Below are 26,579 nucleotides of genomic sequence, written 5' to 3'. Positions count from 1 at the left end.
TAATATACGCGCTATGTCTTTCTTAATATATTCAACCCCATGAGGAATTATTAACCCTAAGAAAATGAACTCGGTTTTGTTTTTTAAATGCTTATAATATTTCTTTAATAAAATATCTTAATTTTTAAGTTATTTTTACCACTGTGCAATAGAATTTTGTTCATATTCAACGAGCCATGGTTTGATTTGTCCCATGGAAATACATTCCATCACAATATCAAACAGTATAAGCTTCTGCTTTACACATTTTCCTTCTTCGACTTATTACAATGCTTTAGCTTCTTGGTCAAATTCAGAACACTATTGCCCATTTTTATTTACATCGATTGTTATTGGACATATTTTTATCGTTTTCTTATTTCATTGGCTTCATTGCTAAAATACATACATACATTCATGCATACAAACATGTCCCACAGCCATTTTCAAATGCCCTAAAAGTATTTTCTTTCAATAAAAAAATATTTTTTTGAAAATAAAATTTTCGTAACCTGTATTTACACTTGGTCGGACGGTCGGACACTTGTCGAGCTCACGTACTTACACGCACAATGTGTAAAGAAACATCGCTCACTAACATACACACAGGCCCATGGAGGGATTCACTTGTTGAGATACGTACATGTACACAGGTACCTGCCGGCCCATGCACTTGTGTTAGTGTTTCCAATATGGAAAATACAAAAATCGAAAAATGGCTTGAGGTGTGGTGCTGAGCTAGACTTGGAACTTCTAAGTCAGTTGCCAATAAGACTTCATCACAGACAGATCAACTTGATCGAAGTGTCTAAAGAAAAAATATAAACACCTACATTTAATAAATAATTATTAAAAATAATAAATTAATAAAAATTGAAAAAAAAAAGAAATTATTTCCTAGTGTTAATTTTATCAATCGGTGTAAATTTCGTCTGGCACTGCGGAACAATACGTCCAAATCCTACACATCTATTGGCCAGTTGGCAAGATGTCGGCATAGCTGAAGAATTATATTTTGTTTTTAGAAAGTCCGCTATGCTGCATCTGGTCAATTTTTTCAATGGATAATTCAACAGGGATTGGAAGGATCCCATTGTGAAATCTCAAAGTGGATAAAATGTGTTTAAGGTTTGTAAGTGTCACCAAAAACCGTGTAATTAAATAACAAAGTTTATTGAAAGTAGACACTGTACCTGCTACTGTGTGTCATGCCTCAATTTCACCACGGCGCAAAGGGAAATTAGTGAAACCTTCGTTGTTTGCTAATTTCTTGGAATACATACAAAAAATGCCAAACAGTATTGGCAAAAATATGGTTACGCGCGGTTTTAGCTACAGCCGGGCTGTCAACGGTGTGCTCAAAGTGTAAACAAATGAACATTAAGGGGAGCTATTGTTGTCGATTGGATTATAGGTTTTAGAGTACCCAAAAAGTGCCGTTCCTATAAAAACGTGTTTAATATTTTGACGCTTCCGCTATAAATTGGCTACATCTTTAATACTTGTTGAAGATGTCATTGGCAATTTGAAGGGAGACCTTAATTATTGTATTCTTATAAAGTTATATTTTATTTCGAATCTGCAAATTGTGTACATCTTAGGCCCCTCTTCGAAGAAGCGTCAAACCCAAAGGATGTTTTTGTAAGACACTCTTCAGTTCCGCCTGAGCAACGTATTGAGGTATACACAAAGTTGTTTATCTGAACCATGACAATGTGAGTCCTTAAGGGAAACTCAATTCTCGATTTTTAATTTCCAACATTTTCAATGGGCTGGTAAATGAATACCAATGCTGGTTAAGGTGTGTAACTTTGCACATATATATTTGAAGATTTAAAAGAGAAGAACAAGTAATTTACAAAATTTTGTTGTTGTTTTTTGTATTTAGGGAAAAGTTCTTATGGTAGGCATGATAACTCCTTACTGGAACATCGGAATCCGAAAATTTCAACATATAGGACGGGGCCGACTATATGATACCCTTCACCACTTTGAGTACAGACAAGAGATGTTAATATCTACAAAATCCTGTAGATAGAACGGACATATAATCTTTGGAGGACCATTGAGATGGAATCGGGCGAAATTAAATGTGCTATCTAGATAGATATTTGAACTTATTGAAAACCCCCCATACACATACCATTCTGAAACCAATGAAAAATTGCATGTCAAACGGGCAGACTTGGATTCTTTGGTGTACCATTTGTATGAAATCGAATAAAATTATGTATGGGAGCTATATATACACACAGGGACCTAATTAAGCAACCGTTTCATACACCATTTGTTTTTTGTTATCACTCTATATTCAATTTAATACCCTCTACCAACCGATTTCAACAAACCTTATCACACATAATTTTTTTCCTCAATTGCATTCGCTATGCAAAATTTTGCTCAATCGGACAAATATTGGAAGTTTGGTGTATCATTCGGACGAAACTATATATGGGAGCTATATCTAAATCTGAACCGATTTGAACAAAAATTCACAGACACCACTGTGCAAAATTTTGTCCCAATCGGACAAATATTGGGAGTTTGGTGTTTCATTTACATAAAATCGGACGAAACTATATATGGGAGCAATATCTAAATCTGAGCCTGTTTTCTCTAATTTCAATAGGGTTCGTCCTTGGGACAAATAAGTGAACTGTGCCAAATTTCATTCAAATCGGATCATAAATGCGACCTGTACTTTGTTCACAAAAATACATGGACGGACCGACATGCGTATATCGACTCTATGTATATTCTCAAAAGGAACCATGGGTATATCTCGATTCATTTTGCCTGTTACAAACATATGCACAAAGACACAGTACCACAGTGTGGTGAACGGTATAAATACATGTCAGGTTTTCGTATGAATTTGGATTATGGACTTCGCACTTAAATTAACGAAATGGACGAACTTTGTTTTTTTTTGTTTGGCTTATTTTGATCACAAACTAAGTTAAAAAATAAGGAAGATATTCGCCGATTGGATTTCTCCTAGTTCATACGATATATACTGACAGAGAATTGTGTCAAAATTTGGAAGTGATTGGATTAGTAGTTTTTGAGTAATCATGTCCGCCACTTTTAAAAACACTGTTTTCAGAAAGACGGGTTTAAAGTTTGAGAATCACTTCTTTAGCCGGTTGGTGTTAACACAATAAATAAGCTATATCTACAAGATTTGTTGAATTTATCACTTGAAAATTTTTAGGGACATTCTTCAATTATCATGTTTATTAATTTCTTTGAATGGCGGGTCCCCTTAAACATTGGTATAAACTGGAAGCTTTTGACCGGCTAAAATATGCAATTACATCATTCGCCAGGGTCTTCTTTTTAATACCGCATACCAAAGAAAAACAACAGAAGCTTTAAAAAAGATATTTTGCGGTGTCTCTATTGTAGTGGGAAAAATTGAGATGTTTTCTCTTCACGATATTACAATAACTTCGAATGAAAAATGCAGAACGAGCAATCAAAAAACTTAAAAATTGAGCAAAACAATTAACATAATTCTTATAGTCAAAACCCATGAGGTGGTCATTAAGCCCTCTAAATTACAACCACTTCGATTTGACATTAAAATTACCTAAATTGGGAATAAACATTTACATGGGGGCAAAATATCCTGGTAATATTTTGACTATTTTCTGTCAGGATATCTTTCTTCCTTCGAGAACCCGAAATTGAAAAATTGGATAACGGTGGAGGTTCCATCTGGCACCAATATTGTCAAAATTGTGCTGGAAATGAATTTTATGAGGTCAACATTTTACATATGCAATATGAAGCGAAAGGAATGACCAATTTTAATCGAAACGTTGCACATCGTAATATTTTAAATAGTTCAAATCTAGTCTGAAGGTGAGACCCATCGGCCCACTCAATTGTATAAAATGTGCACAACATTATATTTCTTTCAAGCTTTAATCAACTTCGAAGATGGGATCCATCGATCTTCTTCTTCATAGAAGAACTGAAGGTATTCTTCTTCATAGAAGAGCCGAAGGTCTTCTTCATAGAAGAGCTTAAGGTATTCTTCCGCCTAGAAGAGCTGAAGGTCTTTTTCCGCCTGGAAGATCTGAAGGACTTCTTCCGCCTTGAAGATCTGAAGGTCTTCTTCCGCCTAGAAGAGCTGAAGGTCTTCTTTCGCCTAGATGAGCTGAAGGTCTTCTTTCGACTAGAAGAGCTGATGGTCATGATGGTGATGGTTCTTCGTCATAGAAGAGCTGAAGGTCTTCTTCGTCATAGAAGAGCTGAAGGTCTTCTTCGTCATAGAAGAGCTGAAGGTCTTCTTCGTCATAGAAGAGCTGAAGGTCTTCTTCGTCATAGAAGAGCTGAAGGTCTTCTTCGTCATAGAAGAGCTGAAGGTCTTCTTCGTCATAGAAGAGCTGAAGGTCTTCTTCGTCATAGAAGAGCTGAAGGTCTTCTTCGTCATAGAAGAGCTGAAGGTCTTCTTCGTCATAGAAGAGCTGAAGGTCTTCTTTGTCATAGAAGAGCTGAAGGTCTTCTTTGTCATAGAAGAGCTGAAGGTCTTCTTTGTCATAGAAGAGCTGAAGGTCTTCTTTGTCATAGAAGAGCTGAAGGTCTTCTTTGTCATAGAAGAGCTGAAGGTCTTCTTTGTCATAGAAGAGCTGAAGGTCTTCTTTGTCATAGAAGAGCTGAAGGTCTTCTTTGTCATAGAAGAGCTGAAGGTTTTCTTCGTCATAGAAGAGCTGAAGGTCTTCTTCGTCATAGAAGAGCTGAAGGTCTTCTTCGTCATAGAAGAGCTGAAGGTCTTCTTCGTCATAGAAGAGCTGAAGGTCTTCGTCGTAATAGAAGAGCTGAAGGTCTTCTTTGTCATAGAAGGGCTGAAGGTCTTCTTCGTCATAGAAGAGCTGAAGGTCTTCTTCGTCATAGAAGAGCTGAAGGTCTTCTTCGTCATAGAAGAGTTGAAGGTCTTCTTCGTCATAGAAGAGCTGAAGGTCTTCTTCTTCATAGTAGATCTGAAGGTCTTCTTCGTCATAGAAGAGCTGAAGGTCTTCTTCGTCATAGAAGAGCTGACGGTCTTCGTCCCACACAATATTGATTTTATTACATCATGAAAACGGATTATCCAATTTGAACTAAAGTTTACACCACCTACTATTTTAGCCATGTCTTTATAATGTTGGAAAATGGAACTTATATGTGTACCTAACATCAGCAGTGCACTAAAGATGTTTCTCTTACTGAAAATTAAAATTTGTACAATATTTCTCTCATAACAATTTTAAGTATTAGTGTGGACAGCCCTGCCTTACATACATCAAGTTCAACCAGTAAGGAAAGTAGTATGTTCAACAGATGAATCCTAACAGACGTCTCATTTTTAAAGGACCAGTAAAATGAAATTGGATCCATAAACATGTCATTCTGCAGCCGATACTAAATTTTTCATTTGGTCAGATAAAGAAGCTATACCTAAATCTCAACCGATTCTCAGGAAACTTAACATGCTTCATTTTAGGCCTAATTCATTCAATCCCAATTATATATGGGAGCTATATCCAAATCTGAACCGATTTTCAGGAAACTTGACACACATCATTCTAGACTTAATTATTTACACTGTGCCAAATTTCGTGCAAATCGAAAGATATATAGGGACTTCGGTACACCATTTACCTTAAATCGGACGAAAATATATATGAAAGCTATATCTAAATCTGAACCGATTTTCAGGAAACTTGACACACATCATTCTAGACTTAATTCATTACGCTGTGCCAAATTTCGTGCAAATCGAAAGATATATAGGGACTTTGGAGACCTATTTACCTTAAATCAGACTAAACTATATCTAAATCTGAACCGATTTTTTTTTCGAAACTTGGCACACATTACTCTGCACCTAATTCAGTACTCTGTACCAAATTTCGTGCAAATCGAAAGGTATATAGGGACCGTTTACATTAATTCGGTCGAAAATATATATGGGAGCTATATCTAAATCTGAACCGATTTTTCCCAAATCCAATAGGGTTCGTCCTTGGGCCAAATAAGTGACCTATGCCAAATTTCATCCAATTCGGATTATAAATGCGACCTGTACTTTGTTTACAATTTAACGTGGACAGACGGACGGACGGACATGCATGAATCGACTTAAAAAGTGATTCTATACATATTCTCAAAAGGAACCATGTGTCTATCTCGTTTCCTTTTGCCTGTTATACCATAGACAGACGACAGCCTTAATTTGCATTAAAAAAATCTTAATTTGAATTAATATTTACCCCTGACAGACGAGGGTTTCTGCATTTACAAATCAGTTTTTTTGCTTCAAAACAAATGTTTGTCTGTATGTAGGATATAAAGGGCCCCATACACTATACATCATGCCTTACAGCATTTATCATAGTATGAGTTATTTTTTGAAAGTTTATTTATGTATGTGTGACACATAGTTTTGATTTTGAAAATGAAACCATATCAATCTGGTTTTGTACGCAAAATTATAATTTTGCGTACAAAAATAATAGAATTGTGACGGAATAAAAAAACATCTGAATTTACGACTCAAAATGCAATTTTTGGGACAAAAATCGATTTTTTGGAATAGTGATTGAAGAGTTTGCCATACACTAGTCAATCTCACACATACACAAAGGAGTTCATCGGCATGACGGTATGATTTATAGTGTATGGGACCCTTAATATTGAAATTTATTTCCAAAATTTTTCGGAATTACATCGTTAGGAAATAGATACATGGTATAGAGAAAGAATAGCAGCTATGTTGTTATCAAAACAGCCCCCAATTTGAAAGAATGTTGAAATTTGTCTTTATTTCTCATTTTTATTTTTATAAACGTAAACAAATTTGACAACATAAAATTGAATTTCGACAGCATTGCCATATTGAAATTGGTTAATTCAGTATAAATTCAGTTTGATTTTGTGCATTAAAAATGAGGATAATGTACAAGTTAATTTGAATTAAGGCTGTTAATGCAAATTAAGGCTGTCGTCTGTCTAGGCTATTACAAACATATGCACAAAGACATAATACCCTGTACCACAGAGTGGTGAAGGGTATAAAAATGAGACCTTCGCTTCTCGCCTTCTGGTACCTTCCCCACATGTTGGCAAAAATTGGAATATTTGTTAATTCAATATCAAGAGAATGGATTGTCCGCTTTGCAATATATATACGCCCTATTGGCTATTTGGTTAACATTTTTCAACTATGTTGGCTCCAGTCTGATATTTAGGTTTGATTTAGTTTTTAGTATTTCTATAGTTTACGATTGTTTGTATATTCTGCGTATCGTACATCCCCATTGGGACTTTTTAAATATACAGTCGAAATCGCTTATAACGACGGTCAAGGGCCCGGCGAAACTAGTCGTTATAAACGAGGGCATAGTTTTTCACTGTAATTTGAATAGCGTAGTTATAAACGATTTCGACGGTAGTGTACCGCTGTCGGAGCACTAAAAATCGTAGTGTACCGCAGTCGGAGCACTAAAAATCGTTGTGTACCGCGGTCGGAACACTAAAAAATCGTTGCGTACCGCGGTCAGAACACTAAAAATGTTAGTGTTCCACTTGCCGGAACACTAAAAATCTTAGTGTTCCTCTGACCGGAAGACTAAAAATCATAGTGTTCCATTTGGCGGAACACTAAAAATCGTAATGACAGCGGTTTCATATTCACGAACATTTTTCTTTAACACCTACTTTAAAAAATCAACGATACTTCCGCTTGTTCGATGGCTTTGTTAAAATTCCGCAATCGACTGAACTTTGATTTATCCAAACAATGTGAATTAAAGCATTTATTTTGTTTTTCGTCGAATTTAAATTAAAAACTTTTCCAATGCTGAACTGAAAAGTAAACAAAGTGAAGTTAGTGGCGATTGGTGTTAAAGAACCGTTTGGGCGGCTATTCGCAAAACCTTTCTTGTTGTTGTTGGTTGACTGGCTGACTGTTGCCACAGGTAACTGACCACACATGTCTACAACAAAAACAACTACAACACAAAAAAAAAACGAAACGGGTGAAAATTCTATATAGAACAATGAGAACGTGAACAAAGGTAACAACTACAGCAACAACAACAAGCGACCAATAAAACAAACATTAAATCAACTGAAATACACTCTCTCAATGTTACACTTATTAACCCTTAAACTGGCGAGGTGGATTGAAAAAAACGATAAAAAAATACAAACGATAAAAAATATGAATATTTCCAGTGCCAGTATTTTTCATATCGTGTTCTTAAAGGATAGAAATCTCCTAATAGACAATCTTTAATGGTCTCGCCCCATTTTCGGGGTTTTGGGGGCACTACTCCAATTTCCCAACCGAAGTGTCTGCAGTTTGGTAAATGGGGCTGTGACAATAATAAATCCCCTGAAAAAAATATATTTCAGATTAGGTTTTGAACTTATATGCGTAGTTAATTGTTTCAATTGATGTTGTTGTTTTGACGTCCGATTTTAGACACCTTAAATTTCTAATTGCATTTTCCAAATTCGTATTGGCGACACTTTGAAATACATTTGGAATTTTTTTATTCAAACATTCATTTGTCCTCTAAGGACAAATAAATTTTTTTGTCCTCTAAGGGTTAAGAGGAAACTTTTGATGTGGGAGGGGGTATTTTGATTGACTACTACCACCAGCAGCAGCAAACAAACAATCACCAACTACCACCACCTGCCAAAGGTAATCAAGGCAAATAACAACGAAAAAATAGTTTTCGAACAGCACTTGGCGGAGAGAGTTGGAAAATCCAACTATAACGGAAAATAAACGGGGAAAATTCAAATTAATTGTGTGGAATGTGAAAAGGAAAACCAAAAGCAGAAAGTTCTAATAAAAATTGTCTCAACAAATGCAAACAGTTCAAAACTGTTGAATTCAATTATTAATTAGAAATTCTTAACAGCAACAACAAAAAAAAAAAAATGTCACATTCATAAAAAAAGTGTTCTGTTGTGGTTCGCACAATTTCGCAATTTTTTCGCGAACTTCTTGAATATTTCAACAATTATGATGTTATGCAAAACTTTATCCTCTACGACTGATACAAAGGCTCACAGTCACTTCATTCAGTCTAAAGTGGAAATGCCATTGACGAGGCAGCAGGAATTACAACAAAACTATAAACCGCCAATTGAAATAGTAGTTTGTGTTCTTGACGTCACAAGTGATTATTAAAATTGAAAAAAGAAAAACCCAACAACAACAATAAAGTGAAGAAGTGAAGTGACAAACAGACCCACGGATATACAATAGAATTTCTACATATTTGTGGTAAATATCACCACCACCAACAACAACAACACACATTGTAAGGTGTTTGTAGGCATTTGTTTTCCACCAAATAATAACAAAAACAAAACACGACAACAACAACATGACTTCCGAAAGATTTATAAAAGTTTTAATCGTTCTCATCATCGGATTCGCATTGAAATTGCCCAATTGTTATGGTGACGTCGGTCTGCCGTTAATACAAATAAGTCATGGTACGTTGCACCTAGCCTTAATGTTTATAATATATACATACATACATTTGTATAGAAAAAAGAACTGTGTTATATATATATATATTTACATACGTAGAACAAATGACTGAATGTGTGTGCTGATTTTCTGATTCGGAACTATAGTTTCAGGAAATTCTTGTAAACGGTAGTGATTTGAATAAAAGAGCACATATTCTGCGAAATAGATAACGTGTATAGAACAATTTCTTTTATAAAAAAATTGTAACAACAATTGAAGCTGGAATAAATATTGGACCGTTGTAAATTTCGGCCCTCCATCATGAGTTAGACCCTACATCATGAGTTGAAACTAAATACGAAAACTAGATCGGGATGGGGGCTGTGCTATAGTAAATTGCTGTCAGGATAAAAATATATACCAAACTACAGACTCTTAGATAGGAAAATCGGTCTAGGACTTTGAACAATTGAGAATGTACTAGGAAGGTTTCTTAAATTAAAGAGTTAAACTTGAAGTTGCCCCATAGATCTCATATTCTGTTGTCAGGAAAAAATATTACTATGTGCAATCAATGCACTATGGGTCAGTAATCCAATTTGTTGGCAAAAAGTCAATATCAGTTAGAGACGACAAAACGTTTTACAAACGTTTTAAATCTGTAGACTTTGACCCAGTAAGATTGTATAAAATTGTGAGTCAATGTTTACAAGTGACATGATGTCAAAGTTAAAATTTAATATTTTTGTGAATATATTTCATATTTAACCAGTGTGAAAGTTCAAAAGTGGAACGGCCTGACTATATGATGCCCTTCATTTTGGGTACATACAAGAGATGCTCATATGTACAATATCCTTTAAAAAGAATAGACATAGCATCTTTGGAGGACAATTGAAATTGAATCGGAAGAAATTAACTGCGTGAAGTACATACATATAACTAAATTAAAACATCCCATACACATATCAATCTGAAATTTTAAAAAAAATTTAATGCCAATCATCGAGCAAAATATGTATAAGATATATACATATACAAAATATGTATGAGCATCCACCATTGGTATGCTGCAACACAGTGCGCTATCCTAAATTTATCTCGGCACAAAATCCAATACACCTTATTCTAGGTTCGATTTGGTACTTTGTGCACTAATTCGTCCTAAGCGGAGAAACTTTAGTTATTTGGTACATAATTTTGTGAAATCAGATGAACATATATATATGGAAGCTTTATCTAAGCCAGAAACGTCTTCAATCCCATACGCTACGCAACATTTCATGTAAAGCGAACAGACATATGCTCCTTCATTTGCATAAAATCGAACAAATATATATGAGAAAGCTATTTCAACATCTGAACCCATTTCAACAACAAAATATTGAGCAAATAGAACAGAATCTATGTGCTTCATTTACATAACATGGGACTAAAGTATATATGTGAGCTATATTTAAATCTGAACCGATTTCAAAAATCATTCTAGGCTAAATTCCATACCCGCTGTAAAATTTCGTGAATGTAGATCAAACATAGACTTCATAGACATCGGTGCGCCATTTACATAAAATCGGACGAAATATATATTGGAGCTATATCTAAATCTGAACCTCTTTCAACAAAACTTCACGGACGTCAGCATGCAGTAATTTCAGTACGCTGTGCAAAATTACGTCTCAATCGGAAAAATATTGGCAGTATGGTGTTCCATTTACATAAAATCGGACAAAACTTTGTATGGGACCTATATCTAAATCTGAACCGATTTCAACAAAACTTCGCATTCATCAATCCAGATCTAATTCAGAATTCTGTGCTAAATTTTGTCTCAATAGGAATAATATTGTCAATATGGTGTTCCATTTACATAAAATCAGCCAAATTTCATCCAAATCGGATTATAAATGTGATCTGTACTTTGTTCACAAAAATACACAGACGGACAGTGATTCTATGCATATTCTCAAAAGGAACGTTGGGTCTATCTCGATTCCTTTTGCCTGGTGAAGGATATAAAAATAATGATATTTTGGTCAATTAAACAAATGCAACTAGCGATAATAATGAAAGTGAAAATTATTAGTAATTTTTAAGATAATCATCAACAATTTCGTATTTATAACTCATAAATATGATTTTCTCTAAAAAAGGTATGTTTCAGAACTTAGTGCCAAGCTGTGCCAGATGAAATTTTAATGTCTATAACACATATCAAATTTTGGTCCACTATTTTTCAGACCATGATACATAAAAAACTATTTCATGCTATTCTGATGTTTGATCCGAAATTTTGGATTAATTTTATTTGATTTTCAAAATCTGATTTCACATTTGTAATTAGTGACCATAGTTCTACAAAGCGTGTTCAAAAATAATTTGATTAATTAAACTTTTAAAAAATATGACCGCCATTTTCGATCTTCTCTATAGAATTTTTAAGTTTTTCTTGCAGAATTGTAATCAGCGCCATCAAAACGTTTATATGTGATATTTATTTATTTTATAAACCATGCCAGTGCTACTGGCCCATATTATGCATCAAATCGGATACACCATTCGATTCATAACAAATTTACAAGTGTTTAAAACGTCGACCCTTTGTGGGAGAGAAATCCGAAGCAGTTGACCAATGGGCCTTATGTTTTGACTTTATGTACGTTTGTTAAAAGTATTACGGTGTTTTGACCAAATTGGGAACTGCATTCATTGATATAGGCTAAAACAATTACCAAAATTGTTAACATTTCTGCGGGTCATACCAGAAAGAGAGGACCGATGTGTCTCATTTTCAGATTTGAATCTTGGTAAAAATATCGCGATTTGCAAAGTTTTAATAAAAACAGACATTACATTCGCAAAATATTGGATTTGATCTAGGCTTGGTAAATATATCACGATGTCCAATGTTTGAATGCAATTGGATATTGCGATCGCTTCGTATGGAATTTACAAAAAGGTGATCACTTGGCCACAGAGATTGTATGATATTTTATCTTATGTTTTTCTCTTTTGGGTCCACGCGTCGATTCAAAACTTCAGAGAATTGCATGGAAACGATGTGGTTATCCAAGATCGGTCAATGTTTTGGTTTAGCCCCTATATAATGGTATCGCTCCATTTTATGTATTTTAATTATTTTAGCCTCATTTTTTTAACTTAATTTGGAATTTTGAGTATCTATGCAAAAAATATCAGTATAGATCCATATATTGACGTCCATATAGTCCCATTTTTGTTATTTTAAATTTTGACTGTAATTTAGCATTTCGTTTTTTCGGAGGGCGATAAACATTTCTGCAGAAAATGCCAATATAGGCCGGTCTTTGTTGCACAATTTTCTTAAAATCGAAGAAAACTAAATAAAGGAATTATAATATCTAAATCTTACCTATTAAAAAAAGCAATATAATGTCTATTGAAGTTCAAATTGGTTCGATAGGAAAAAATTTATCGCAATCGAAGAAACGTCATTTATGTGGTGCACATTTAGATGAAATCCCACTAATTATATTTATATCTGAACCGATTTAAAAAAAAAAAAACACACGTAACTCTTGAGTCTGCAAACGTTGGTTTCTATCGAACATAAGCTAGTTTTATTGGTGCACAATTTGCATGAATCTTTTATTCGAAATACAATTTCGAATATTCGTTCTTTAATAATAAATTTATTTATTTTTGGAATTATTTACTTTAATGAGCGCGAGTGTTGGTCGTAATTACATACTTACCCACTATATATACGTATATATTCATTTCAATTATATTATAGTTATTAAAGTTCATACAGTTGACCATACGCGCGGGACAATAGTTGGCACAACAAATAATAACATATTTATTAACGCATTAAGAACAAATGTTGCGTTTATTTCCGCTCCCTTCATTCTAAACAAAACCATTTCGGAAAATAATAAATGTGGCAGTTTTTGCGTGTGGGGAAAACCCATACTTCAATTAGTGTTTCTTCTAAGTTCGGATGGGTCAAATAGTTTATTTTTTAAGAAGGTTTGTTGGATTATAAAATCATAAAATGCATCAAATTGAACAAAAATTTATATAGGAGATATTTCTTAATCTGAGCCGATTTCAAAAGTATGTACTCAACACCTATGGCCTATATCTAAATCTGAACTGATTTGGGAAAGACATAAGTCATTCTACACATAATTTTGTTCGCTGTTGCCGTTTATGATCCGTTAAGGTCTTCGGAATTAGTTATTCGAAAATGAGGAGGGATCAACAGTTACATTGAATGATACAATCCATATCGAGAGAAGATTGATGATTCGATGTAGTCGGAGTTGCATAGAATTTAATCTGGAAACGAAACCAGTGTAAAAAAATGTTTGTCGGTATAAAAATCTCAAATTTTGTATTTAAAATCATATAAAGGCACAAAGTTTAGAAAAAGTAGCAATGTTCATTTTAAACCTCGGCCAGGTTCGTCTGTCTTCCAGCAAAAACAAAAACGTCAATAGTAACGGTACATAGGATAACCGAAAAATCGCAAAGAAAGAAGGTACTTTTAAATGTCGAATATATTCGAAAAAACACTGAAAAGGTTAAGCAAAATTTCATTATAAGGTCCATACCTACCAAAAATGTTCAATATTGGCCTCCAAAATGCCATTGTTCATACCCTTCACCAAACTGTTGTACAGGGTATTATTTCTTTGTGCATATGTTTGTAACAGGCAAATGGAAACGAGATATGCATAGAATCACTTTTTGAGTCGGTTTATGTCGTAAATTTAGTCGATTTAAATTGTAAACAAAGTACAGGTCGCATCTCTGATCAGAATTGGATGAAGTTTGGCACAGTTCATTTATTTTGCCCAAGGACGAACCTTATTCAAATTGGGAAAAATCGGTTAAGATTTAGATATAGCTCCCATATATTTTTCGTCCGATTTTATTAAAATGGGGCACCAATGACCCAAAGTTAAGCCGATCGCCAAACAATTTTGCACAGCGTACTGGATTAGGTCCAGATTGATGAATGCGAGGTTTTGTTGAAATCGGATCAGATTTAGATATAGCTCTTATATATATTTTTGTCCCATTTTAAGTAAATGTTGTTCAAAAGAAGAAAAGTTATGCCGATTGGCACAAAATTGTGCACAGCGTACTGAATTAGGTCCAGATTGATGTATGCGAGGTTTTGTTGAAATATGATCAGATTTGTATATAGATTCCATATATATTTCCGTCCGATTTTTAGTAAATTGTGCACCAAAACCCAAGGTTAGCCCGATTGGCACAAAATTTTGCACAGCGTATTGAATTAGATCCAGATTGATGTATGCGAGTTTTTTATAGCTACCATATATATTTCCGTCCGATTTTCAGTAAATGGTGTACCAAATGGAAGACCGAGAGGTCTTCTATTGACTATAGTAGACCTTGAGGTCTTCTATTGACTCTTGAAGACCTAGAGGACTTCTATTGACTATAGAAGACCTTGAGGTCTTGTATTGATTATTTTATTGATATAGATTATATAGAGGTCTTCTATTAGTCTTATATTGGCTATAGAATACGTAAAAGTCTTCAATTGACTATGGTAGACCTCGTGGTTCTTTATTGACTATAGAAGACTTAGAAGTCTTCTATTGACTATAGAAGACCTAGACGTCTTCTATAGCATATAGAGGACCTAGAAGTCTTCTATAGCATATAGAGGACCTAGAAGTCTTCTATGCATTATAATCGTTTTTCTATTGACTGTAGAAGATCTAGATGACATTTATTGACTATAAAGGACTTCTATTGACATTATATGTCCTAGACTATGGAAGGCCTATAGGTCTTCTATATGTTCAATCATCATTTCCTCTTAATTTCCCTTTGGGCCTAATTTTCTGCAAAACTTCTAGCAACAAGACCTCATTACAAATAAACTAGGAGGAGGACTTTAAAATTGATCAAACAAACTTTCTTTTTCTTGTTGATACATAAATACTATCTAGCAAAACCAACATACATACAGACATACATACATATGAATGGTAGTAACATAACATTTGCAAAAGTAAACAAATACGGTGTGATAACGTTAGCAACAGTACAACAACAATAACAATAGATACAACATTGTCAAAAAACGAAAGCCTAACAATTACAAATTCTTATTTCCTTTTTCCATACATTTACAAAACAACAACAACATTTATTTCCTCCTTATCAACTTAATACCATAACTAAATAATTTCTATAGCAACCCCCGCCGCAAACTATACCGACACGATATTTGTCATGTCTGATTGACATTAACATAACTATTTTGTTTCGTTTTTTTTTTCTATCTCTTTATTTTGATTTTAGATGATGATGACTTCGGTGATGATTATCCGGAATTACGTGAAGAGGTACATTTGGAGGATTTCTTTTGGACGGGATCGGGTGATGGACCACCGGATTATTTGAAACAGGTCCACACTGGCATTAGCAAGGGGAAAGATGTTGTGGTCAAAACGGAGACCGTTGTGGCCACTGTTTATGTCGATGGTAATAATGTAAGTTGATAATTTTATTGGTTAATTATTTTTATAGAAAATATATGGAAACAGATGTTAATTACAACATGAACTGGTTTTGAACGACAACTTTGTAATATTACGAAATATTATTTGCATAATATTACAAAAAAATCCACGACTGTCCGTGGAAAAAATTCCCTAAAAATCTTAGCTATTTATTAGCCATGAAAAAAACATTTTTCAAAATTTACAACTTCTAGTAGCAATTAAGAAATTAATTAAGAAAATCCGTGTCCTTCAAAAATTATATTAACAAGTGAAAAAGCGGTAAGTTCGGCCGGGCCGAACTTTGGATACCCTCCACCATAGATATATTGCCAGGTACTAGAAATGAAAATATAGGGAACATACCAAAAAGTGGACCTATATCGGCATTTCTAAAAACGGATTATTTAAACCATAATACAAATTTTAGAAATTTTTAAAGGGTAATTATACCATCAGCCTTATTGCTAATGAGGGTGTATACACTTTATCCTCCGCAGGTAAAATGATTACAAAAGAGTTTTAGAACCAAACTCAAAACGCGGAACAAATCAGATAACTATTTTAATATAAAAAGGGGGTTATATAGGGACTACCCCAAAAAGGATGCGAATATTAATAATTTTTGGTAAGGAAGTTTGTTACCATATACAAAGCAGCAAATTCGGTTGAAAATCGCGCTCAAGAACCCCAAAATACCGAAAATTGGGGGTACCCTTATATGGGGGCTATCCGAAAAAAATGGACCTATATTCATTATTTTTTTGTGGAGGGATTTGGAACCTATTAAGAACCCAATGTACCAAATTTCAGCGTATTCGGTTGAAAAACGCGCTCAAGAACCCCAAAATACCGAAAATTGGGGGTGGAGGGTATAAAAACAAAATTGGATGCGAAGGATGTACACCAGTGGAGAAGGCAGCGAAATGCTGGAACATTTTCTATGCCACTGACCAGCCATTGCTAGTCTTTGTACACAATTCTTGGGAAATTACACTAACCACGAACTAACCGATCTAAGTCTAAAGGAAATACACTCAGAACACAGAATTCCTAGAAGTATAAGAAGTACAATCTTGTAATGCTTTGTTTCCTTTCTACCAATCAGAATTGACCGCCCTACGGAACGATCACCACATGACCAGTTTACATTTTACACAAGCTAATAGAAGTGGATTGACCTGTGAATCGTCACTGCGACGATCTTATTAACGGGATCGTATTTTTTCCTGTACGACCGTGTACCGTAATGAGTACGTCGGTCGGGGCTGGGCTCATATGTACAATATCCTTTAGATAGAATAGACATGGCATCTTTGGAGGACCATTGAAATGGAATCGGACGAAATTAAATACGAGAAGATATTTTATAGAGATTATAAAAAAAATATTATATACTAAAACAACCTATACGTATACTAACCTTTAGTAACTTCAATACGGTATGCAAAATTTTGTCTGAATCGGAAAACATTGGCTGTATAGTGCTCCATTTACATAAAATCGGAAGAATATATATGGGAGCTTTATCTAAATCTGAACCGATTCCAAAAAAAAAAACTCCGCATACATCAATCTGGACCTAATTCAGTACTCTGTACAAAATTGTGTGTTAATCGGACCAATATTGGCAGTATGGTGCTCCAATTGCATAAAATCGGACGAAACTATATATGGGAGCCATATCAAAATCTGAACCGATTTCAATAAAACTTAGCGTATATCAATCTAGATCTAATTCAGTTCCCTTAGCAAAATTTTGTCTCGATCGGACCCATATTGGGAGTTTGGTGCATCATTTACAAAAAATCGGACAAAACTATATATGGGAGCTATATCTAAATCTGAACCGACTTCAACAAAACTTCGCATACATCAATCTGGACCTAATTCAGTACTCTGTGCAAAATTTGGCCTCAATCGGACCAATATTGGTCAATCGTGTAAAATTTTGTCTTAATCCACCAATATCGGCAGTATGGTGCTCCATTTACATAAAATCGGACGAAACTATGTATGGGAGCCATATCTAAATCTGAACCGATTTCAACAAAACTTGGCATATTCAATCTAGACCTAATTCATTACTCTCTGCATAATTTTGTCCCAATCGGACCAATATTGGGCGTTTGGTGCATCATTTATATATGGGAGCTATATCTAAATTTGAACAGATTTCAACAAAACTTCGGATACATCAATCTGGATCTAATTCCTATGTGCAAAATTTTGTCTCAATCGGACAATTAAATTTATATGGGAGCTATATCTAAATCTGAAACGATTTTCTCCAATTTCAGCTGAGTTCGTCCTTGGGCCAAATAAGTGAACTGTACCAAATTTCATCTAAATCGGATCATAAATGCGACCTATACTTTGTTCACAAAAATACATGGACATGCGTAAATCGACTCAGAAAGTGATTCTATGTATATTCTCAAAAGGAACCATGTGTCTATCTCGTTTTCTTTTGCCTGTTACAAACATATGCACAAAGACATAATACCCTGTACCACAGTGTGGTGAGGGGTATAAAAATGTACGTTTTCCAATAGGCATTAGAAAAATTAATTAAAAAAATCTACGCCTTCTAAGAGATTTTGAAAAATGCATTTAGAAAATCTACGCTCTACAATAGTCCTTGAAAATAAATGTAAAAATTTACCCCTTCTAAAATTTATTAAAAAAAAACCTACGAGATTGAAAACATAATTTCTACGCCTTCAGTAGCTCTAGTCGCCTACGGTTCTGAAAGTCCTTAAAAATATTCTTCAAAAAATCAAATATTGTTTAAAAAATATTCTTTGAAATTCTATTTCAATGTTTGCTGCATACTTTTAGGCATAAATTAAATATATTAACGTAGTCAGCTGATATAGTCTGAAAACCTGCTTTACCATAAATAAAACGTCCTTAATTTCGGACTTTTTACACATTACCATGATGAGAATATTTAAAATACTTAAAATCGCCCGCGACTTTTATATGAGGGACATGTCGTGGTTAATAGCAGGCAGTAGAAAACGAAATACCAAAACTATAGATGAACTGGGTAGAAAATTAATTGAGACTTTCTCACCAAATTCTCTCGTAGAGTCTTTTCAAAACGATTAATTTTTAAAGTATTGAAATATTTTGCTACAATTTGCAAACTATAGAACCACAAATCGTAGCTATGACCGCCTTCAATAGCCCTAGTCGCTTATGGTTCTGAAAGTCCTTCAAAAATATTCTTCAAAAAATTAAATATTGTTTAAAAAATCTACGTGTGTTTTTTGAAAGTCCTTCGAAAAATATTCTTTGAAATTCTATTTCAATGTTTGCTGCATACTTTTAGGCATAAATTAAATATATTAACGTAGTCAGCTGATTTAGTCTGAAAACCAGCTTTCAGCCCATAAATAAAACGTCCTTAATTTCGGACTTTTTACACATTACCATGATGGGAACATTTAAAATACTTAAAATCGGTCGGGACTTTCAGATGAGGCACATGTCGTGTTTAATGGCAACCAGGAGAAAACGAAATACCAAAACTACCCAAGAACTGGGTAGAAAATTAGATGAGTGGTTCTCACACAATTCTCTCGTGGAATCTTTCCAAAACGATTAATATTTTAAATATTGTAATATTTTGCTACAATTTGCAAACTACAGAACCACAAACCCTACCTATGAAGGAAGTTATCTCTTTGCCGAAAATAGTCAATATAGATAGTCGTTTTGTTATTGCCTCGTTTTGATTTTCGATATTTTGTACTTTTGTCCAGTTTATTTAAGAGGATCGAATACATTTCCTCAATAATTTTCTAAATTCCATTTTTTCCAATAATTTCCAGGAAGTTGATATACCAATCTGTTTAGATTGCTATGGTGAGGGAACTGTGGGCATTGACGGCGTATGGAATGGTGCTGGAACACCACCCTTAAATTACTCCGCAACAGATCGTCGATATTGGCTGCTTACGGTTATGTCGGGATTTTATACACAAAAAGATAATCCGATGTTGGAGGAGAAACTAGCCCGGCTATATCGACTGGCATTTACGAGGTAATAAAAAACCTGTATACAGCAGAGCCCCGACTTGCGGCGTAACAATTGGCGTCGATTAAAAATGGAAATATTATTTTTTTCCTTGCAATTACAAAATTGCGCTGGTCAGGATTGTAATATTAGGAACATTTACTGCATTTTCCCGAAATTGTTTCTTGGGTCACCTTTAAAGACGCATGTTGGGGCTCTAGTGTATTATTCAAATTACGAAAATTTTGTTCATATAATATTTATTGTTAATAGGCAACAAACCAAACACTTGGGTATAAATGGAGCTCAGCAGATATCGGGAATTTCCGTAACGGCTGGACGTGATCGGAGACACTTTAAACCCGCTAATGAAAATGGCAATGATGGGAAAATTGACGAAAACGAAGAGGGTGTAACCACAACCCAAGGTATATATTAATTCATATTCCTTATCAAATAATCCATTTTATAATACAATTTCCCTTAGATCCTCCCGATTATGATGCTGAGCTATTGGATATGACAACAAATAATACTTCCACAATACGCCTACGTTCCCCTCCCTCCCCTCCATCATCGACATATCCAATTAATAAAAAATCTGAAATGATTTCATCATCTGAAGAGAATATCAACAATACAGAATCGGTAACATTTGGTTATTCTTACTCGGAATCTGATATGCAAGTTGAAAGTTCCAATATTGCCACGGCCCAAGTGACCCCAGTACCATGGGAATTAATACAAAATAATGCTTCCAAATTGGAGAAACAAATTTTAGCACCCCTGGTACAACCGCCAACACGATTTTTACAACCACAACCTAGGCCGGCAGCACCACCACCTGCATCACCCTTACTACCACCATTGAACATTCGTGATAATCAAGTGCGTGTTGTCATACACAATACCACCCAACTCACAGCCGATGATGTGGAACGTAACAATGCGGAGGATGGTGATAGTGCAACGTCCTATGGTATGTCGTCAGGCATTTACGATGGTGATGTTAATGATAAAACGTAAGTGAACTATGAGTATCTATTGTTTATGAAATATGTTTGTATGTAACCATATCATGTAATATAAAGATAGTTAGGTTAGAACCATGTGGACTAAAGTTTTATTGGTGGAAATCAGGAAACAAAATCTAAAATGTGCAACGTTTTTGGTTGTTAGAAGTCATTTCGGGGGAAAAACAAAATGTTCACTATTGGCTCATGTTTTGGCATAGCCTCTTTCAGAGGATCAAATATTACTTTGCTGATAATTATCAAAGTTTTAGGTTCTTTAAAAATCCATCCATATAAACGATGTCTTAGACAAATGTTGCATTTTGGATATATGTAATTTTAGTAGTTAGATTTCTCAGAGAATGAAAAACCTCCCGTTTGATAATTCCTTCCAAAATTAAACATTATGAATAATTATGAAGGCTCCGCCCATTTTATGTATTTTGGTGTTCATATGCGAAAACAATTTTAAATAGAGGTCCTGAGCTCATTTTTTAATTGAAGTGGCTTTTATGTGGTGTTCCGCGTTCTGAATGGATAAAACAATTTATAAAAAAGGAAGGAATGTAGAAAAGTCGGACTGGGCGGGCTATATGATACCCTAACTAACTGAAATTCAAAAAGTATATATGGAAGCTATGTATATCTAAATTTGAACCGATTTCAAGGAAACTTTCCAGAGATTAATTTATATTAACTTCAGTACGTTGTGTCAATCGGTCTAGCTTTAGGTCTTTAGTGAACCATTTACTTTAAATCTGACGAAAATATATATAGGAGCTATATGTAAATCTGAGCCGATTTCAAGAAAGATTAATACACATAAGGACTAACTTCAGTACATTGTACAAAATTGTGTGCCAATCGGCCAAATATTGGGTATTTAGTGCACAATCTTCATTAAATCGGACGAAAATATATAATAAAATATCTAAATCTGAACTGTTTTTCACGAAATTTAGCACACATCATTCTGCACTTAATTCAGTACGCCGGCACATCGAATGATATATAAGGACTTTGGCGCACTATTTTCAATAAATCCGGACGAAAATATATATGGGAGCTATATCTAAATCCCAACCGATTTTCACGAAACTTAACACACATCATTTTAGGCTCAATTCAGTACTCTATTCAAAATTTCGTGCAAATCTTCGGACTTGATGTAGGATTAGTGATATTAAAAAAATGTTTTTTAGCTCAATTTTGGCCATTTTGTGGGGGAGGTACCAGAAGAAGATGTTTACCCGCTTTTGAGATACCCATAATTGGGGAAATCGTGAACTAAACCAGAAAAGACCGTGTCATAGAACAGTGTTGGTAGCGTTTGACCTATTAATAGCCTTTCATACTGTTTGAGAACGTCGAAAATGCCAGTCTTTTGTGATGTTCCGGAATAAAAATCCCAAACCCCGTTCAGTGAAGCTGAGAGTTACGCAAAGTGGTGTAATCTCTCCGTAGCTGTTTAACAACTACCTTTCCGGTTACGTATGCAGATGAATGTACGATCATGTCTTTGGGTCCTATCGTTGGGAACATATGTGTAATGTGGAATATCAGGGAGGCATACAATTTCGACCACTAACTTCCCCAATTTTTTTCGGTCAAAAGTCAGTAGATTATTTAAATCGTTCACGCAAACAAATGTGGACCTGTCAAAATGCCGACCTGAGAACTGCAAGAGGTTACTTCTTCATAAGACATGTGGACCATCGACACGAGGAGACGAAGATTCTTCCATACCGTCACCCCCATATAAATATATGCAGAGCAACCTTTATATGGTGGTGACAACCCCAACATTTTGCTGGAAAGATCTTCATGATCTAGAGAGAAAGATCAAAGCATACAAAAGGATGCCTCTAGAACAATATCATTAACGGTACAGACCCACACACCAAGCTGCATTTAATCAATAGGACCCATTTTGTTATTTCCAATATACAACAATTCGACATGCCGTGCCAATTTTTCGAACGAAGTGAGGAGATCCAGAGTATTTGTGCGTCAATACAAAAAAAAATTATAAATACGGGTCCAATTTTGACAATTTTTCTCCATTTTTCTCCAATTTCTCAGCCGAATGTACCATAGAGATTTCTGTAACATTCATTTCGTTTTCTCCTTCTGGCGGAAAAATTATAATGTCGTAGTCCCCTCACAAATGTCCCGACCGAATTTAGTTTCCGATCCGGCGAATTTAATGACTTATAGACCCACTAAGCAAACCTGAGCGAGCAGTCTGATAGATATTATTTACAAAAGATTGGGTGTTAGGGAAGCACCCACTACTTCGCACACAATACTTTGGAAATTAAACTACCCACGAACTAACCAACCTAAGGGGATATTTATGGAAAATTCTAAAGAAGAACACAGTAAGAACACAGAATTCCTAGAAGTATCAGAAGTCCAATTTTGTGGTGCTTCTCTTTCCTTTCCACCCAAACCACTCCTTTTTTCAACCTAACCTATAGACCCATTAATATGTTAATATATTTTTAATTTTTTTGAACCAATCGACATAAGCCTTCCAAATGTTCTGTATTTTATCAATATTGGTCCACTTAGGTTTGGAAGGTTTTGGATATTTTAAGTACACTAAATGGTGGAGTGTATAAAACGTTCGGCCCCAAACTTAACAAAATTTATACTTTTTTATTAATTTCAGAGATGAACGACCCCTCACCAACCAAACTGAATTGATTTATTCCGTTTTTGTTAATGGAAGACCCGTATTGGCGGTAACAGCTGCCAATGATATGAAATTGGTCAGTGAATCGGAAGTATCCACAGTATTGGGCAAAGAAATTATAATGAAAGCAGAACGTAAGACAAGAACAAATTTTCCCCATATGAATTAAAATAACACCATTACTAATTTTAGCATATCTACGAGAACCGCAGGCCACACCATTGGCACCCGCCACACATAGTAGCGGTAGCCATGGTTTCATAGATTCCATACAAAATAATCCGATATTGGTAATTGTCAGCTCGATAGCGATTTTGTTATTATTCCTGCTGCTGTTGGCTTTACTTTTGATGGGCAGATCACATGTTAGGCATAGAAATGATCAGATAAATAGGTGAGAGCTAAGAAAGAAGAGAGGGAGAGAGAGAGAGAAAATCGAGTATTGATTTTTATGTTTTCATTTCTAGGACCACGAGTCGCAATGAACTTATCTCGGAGCCCCAATCTGGTGGACGTGCCACATCCAGTGTTACCGCCCCCGATACAGGCCGTACCATAGCAACCGCCGAGTCTCGTGATACGGGCATACAAAATTTCTCCTTTGAACATGAAAATGGTCGTACGACCCGAGAACCACGCATCCACTTCCCCGGTCCACCCGCCCAAAATCAACGTAGATCTTCAATAACCTCTTCGGATAATACATCCGACTCTTCGGTGTATTGCCCCATAAATCCACCTACGGCTGATGTACAACGAATGTTAGACGATAAATCAAATGGACTGTTTGAGCGAAATCGAACACGACGTCTCAATAAATATGATCGCGCTGAAACGAATGAAGAGGCCATCTATACAACTGTCATTTCCGAAAAGAAACGTGACAAGTCACGTCAACACAAACCGAAGCGGAGATATTTATCGGAAAATCGTGTTGGTTCTTTGGAAACAAGTCCCGTTCAGAGTCATCGCGATGATTCGGCTGATGAACTGGATAGGACCTATGTTAATTTTGATCCACCCAATGAGGCATTTAATCCGCACACCAATTATCATCGGAATAAGTTATTGCATCAGAAGACAATTTACACAGATCGTGGAGGGGATCCGGTGGAAGGACATCGACACCAACAACACCAACCTTCCACAGAGGCAATAAATAAAGAAATCATAAGGACCCTACAACCTGCTGAGAAATCATCGGACTCGGGAAGTATTGGGTCATTCTTATCTATGCAATCGGTAAAGGCCTTTCCAAAGACAGCATTGCCGGAACCATTAAATCGTGTTCTAGAACCGGTTTTCGTAACCTATTACGACAATGTGGAAAATGTTCCGCAATCAAGCAAATCATCGCGGAACCAGCACAATAAACGTATCTCGTCCCATGATGCATTGGATGCCACCACAATCGCCACCATTGAAGGATTTCCCACACCCAAGGCACCACAAAAAGTTCCCCGATTTGCATCACAAAGTGATAATCCCGATCCCGGTGTTGTGGGACCCATTGTTTGGGAGCGACACAAGAAGCGCCTCAGTGCCGATGATATTTTGGACAATGGTAACTACCAAAGAAGACAGCGTTACTAAGCTTCAAAATTTCCTAATTTTCAACTCCCTCTCTACACTTTTTCATCTTTTATTGTGCAATCGGAAATCCCTGAACACTATGGAATCGCTATATGAAGATCATGATGATGAGGTACATCACCATCGAAATTTTGATTATTACAGTCCCTCTAGAGATCCAGCTGCAATGCGCAATCATTACGAGGGCCTACTCGAGGGAGCCATACAAATGTATTCCAGTCAAGACGATCTACCCATGCCACTGCCGAATCGTGATTTTACCAATAACCGTAAGCCCACCAAACGGGAATTACGTGGCTCATCAGCTGGGGCCTCAAAGTGAGTAACTTAAATCGATTTTGAAATTTGTCAGAATTTTTATTATTTCCTTCTTCTTTTTTCAGCGTCAATCTGAAAATGCAAAATGCCAGCGATAATCGCCCCTCCACAGCTCAACCCTCAAAAACCACAAAATCCAATCATTCCACACAACCACCATCCCCAACAATGGGCGCCTGGGATGGTGGCAGCACGTATGGTTCACATTCACCCCTGGTCAGACCGATGAGTGCTGGACCCTTCCATCGGCCAGCCGAAATCCAACCGCAATTGTCGTCATCGCGTCACGTGCAAGATCTTTCTGCAGCACCGCTCATCGAGGCAATACAAAAGGAATTGAGGAAATTCCAAAAGGAAACCAATTAAATAAGGAATGCTGATAAAAATTAATGTAGATACAAAAAAAAAAAAAAAAAAAAAACTAGCAAGTTCCATCAAGTTTATTATTTTTCACAACAACAATTTTAATTGCATTTAAATATAAATAAACTTCTTTTAGTAGATATAATATTTTGGATGTCATTTGGCGGTTTAGTTGGACCATTCTATTTTCTTGCAATTTCACAATTAAATAAAAATATTTTATGACATTTTTTTAAAGACATTTGTATATTTTTTATTTCAATAAACTTAAAAATGGGAATTTCTGTAGGCTTATCCCATTTTCGATATCGGCCTTACTTCAATAAAGTCCATATACAATTCGACAAACCCATAATTTCTCAGGGGATAATTTTCGTAGAATGTTAATACAACCTTATAGGCATTTCGTGGTAGGGCCACCGGTAACAGCGAATATTCCCACAATGCATTTTTAACGATTATCTGACCCTATAAAGACAAAATAAATATTTAAAACAAGTAAAACCAGTAAGGAAAGTAGTAAAGTCGGACTGGGCCGACTATATGATATCCTTCACCACATTGGGTATATTGT

General features: G+C 35.3%; 1 protein-coding gene across 1 annotated transcript; it reads left to right on the top strand.

The window, feature by feature from the left end:
* The first annotated feature begins 9,366 nt into the window (after positions 1-9,366).
* Positions 9,367-26,008, top strand: LOC133327792 (uncharacterized). Its single transcript, XM_061536328.1, has 10 exons — positions 9,367-9,486; positions 15,797-15,987; positions 19,836-20,047; positions 20,294-20,448; positions 20,508-21,042; positions 23,708-23,874; positions 23,924-24,125; positions 24,199-25,316; positions 25,480-25,642; positions 25,708-26,008. The coding sequence occupies exons 1-10, from the start codon at positions 9,375-9,377 to the stop codon at positions 26,006-26,008; spliced, it is 3,156 nt and encodes a 1,051-aa protein (XP_061392312.1). The 5' UTR covers positions 9,367-9,374.
* The last annotated feature ends 571 nt before the right edge of the window (positions 26,009-26,579 follow it).

This window comes from Musca vetustissima, unplaced genomic scaffold (assembly GCF_032173495.1).
Source record: "Musca vetustissima isolate MV318-11 ecotype Yass unplaced genomic scaffold, APGP_CSIRO_Mvet_v1 utg10220, whole genome shotgun sequence".
Taxonomy (NCBI): domain Eukaryota; kingdom Metazoa; phylum Arthropoda; class Insecta; order Diptera; family Muscidae; genus Musca; species Musca vetustissima.
This window is presented reverse-complemented; position numbering and strand designations above follow the sequence as displayed.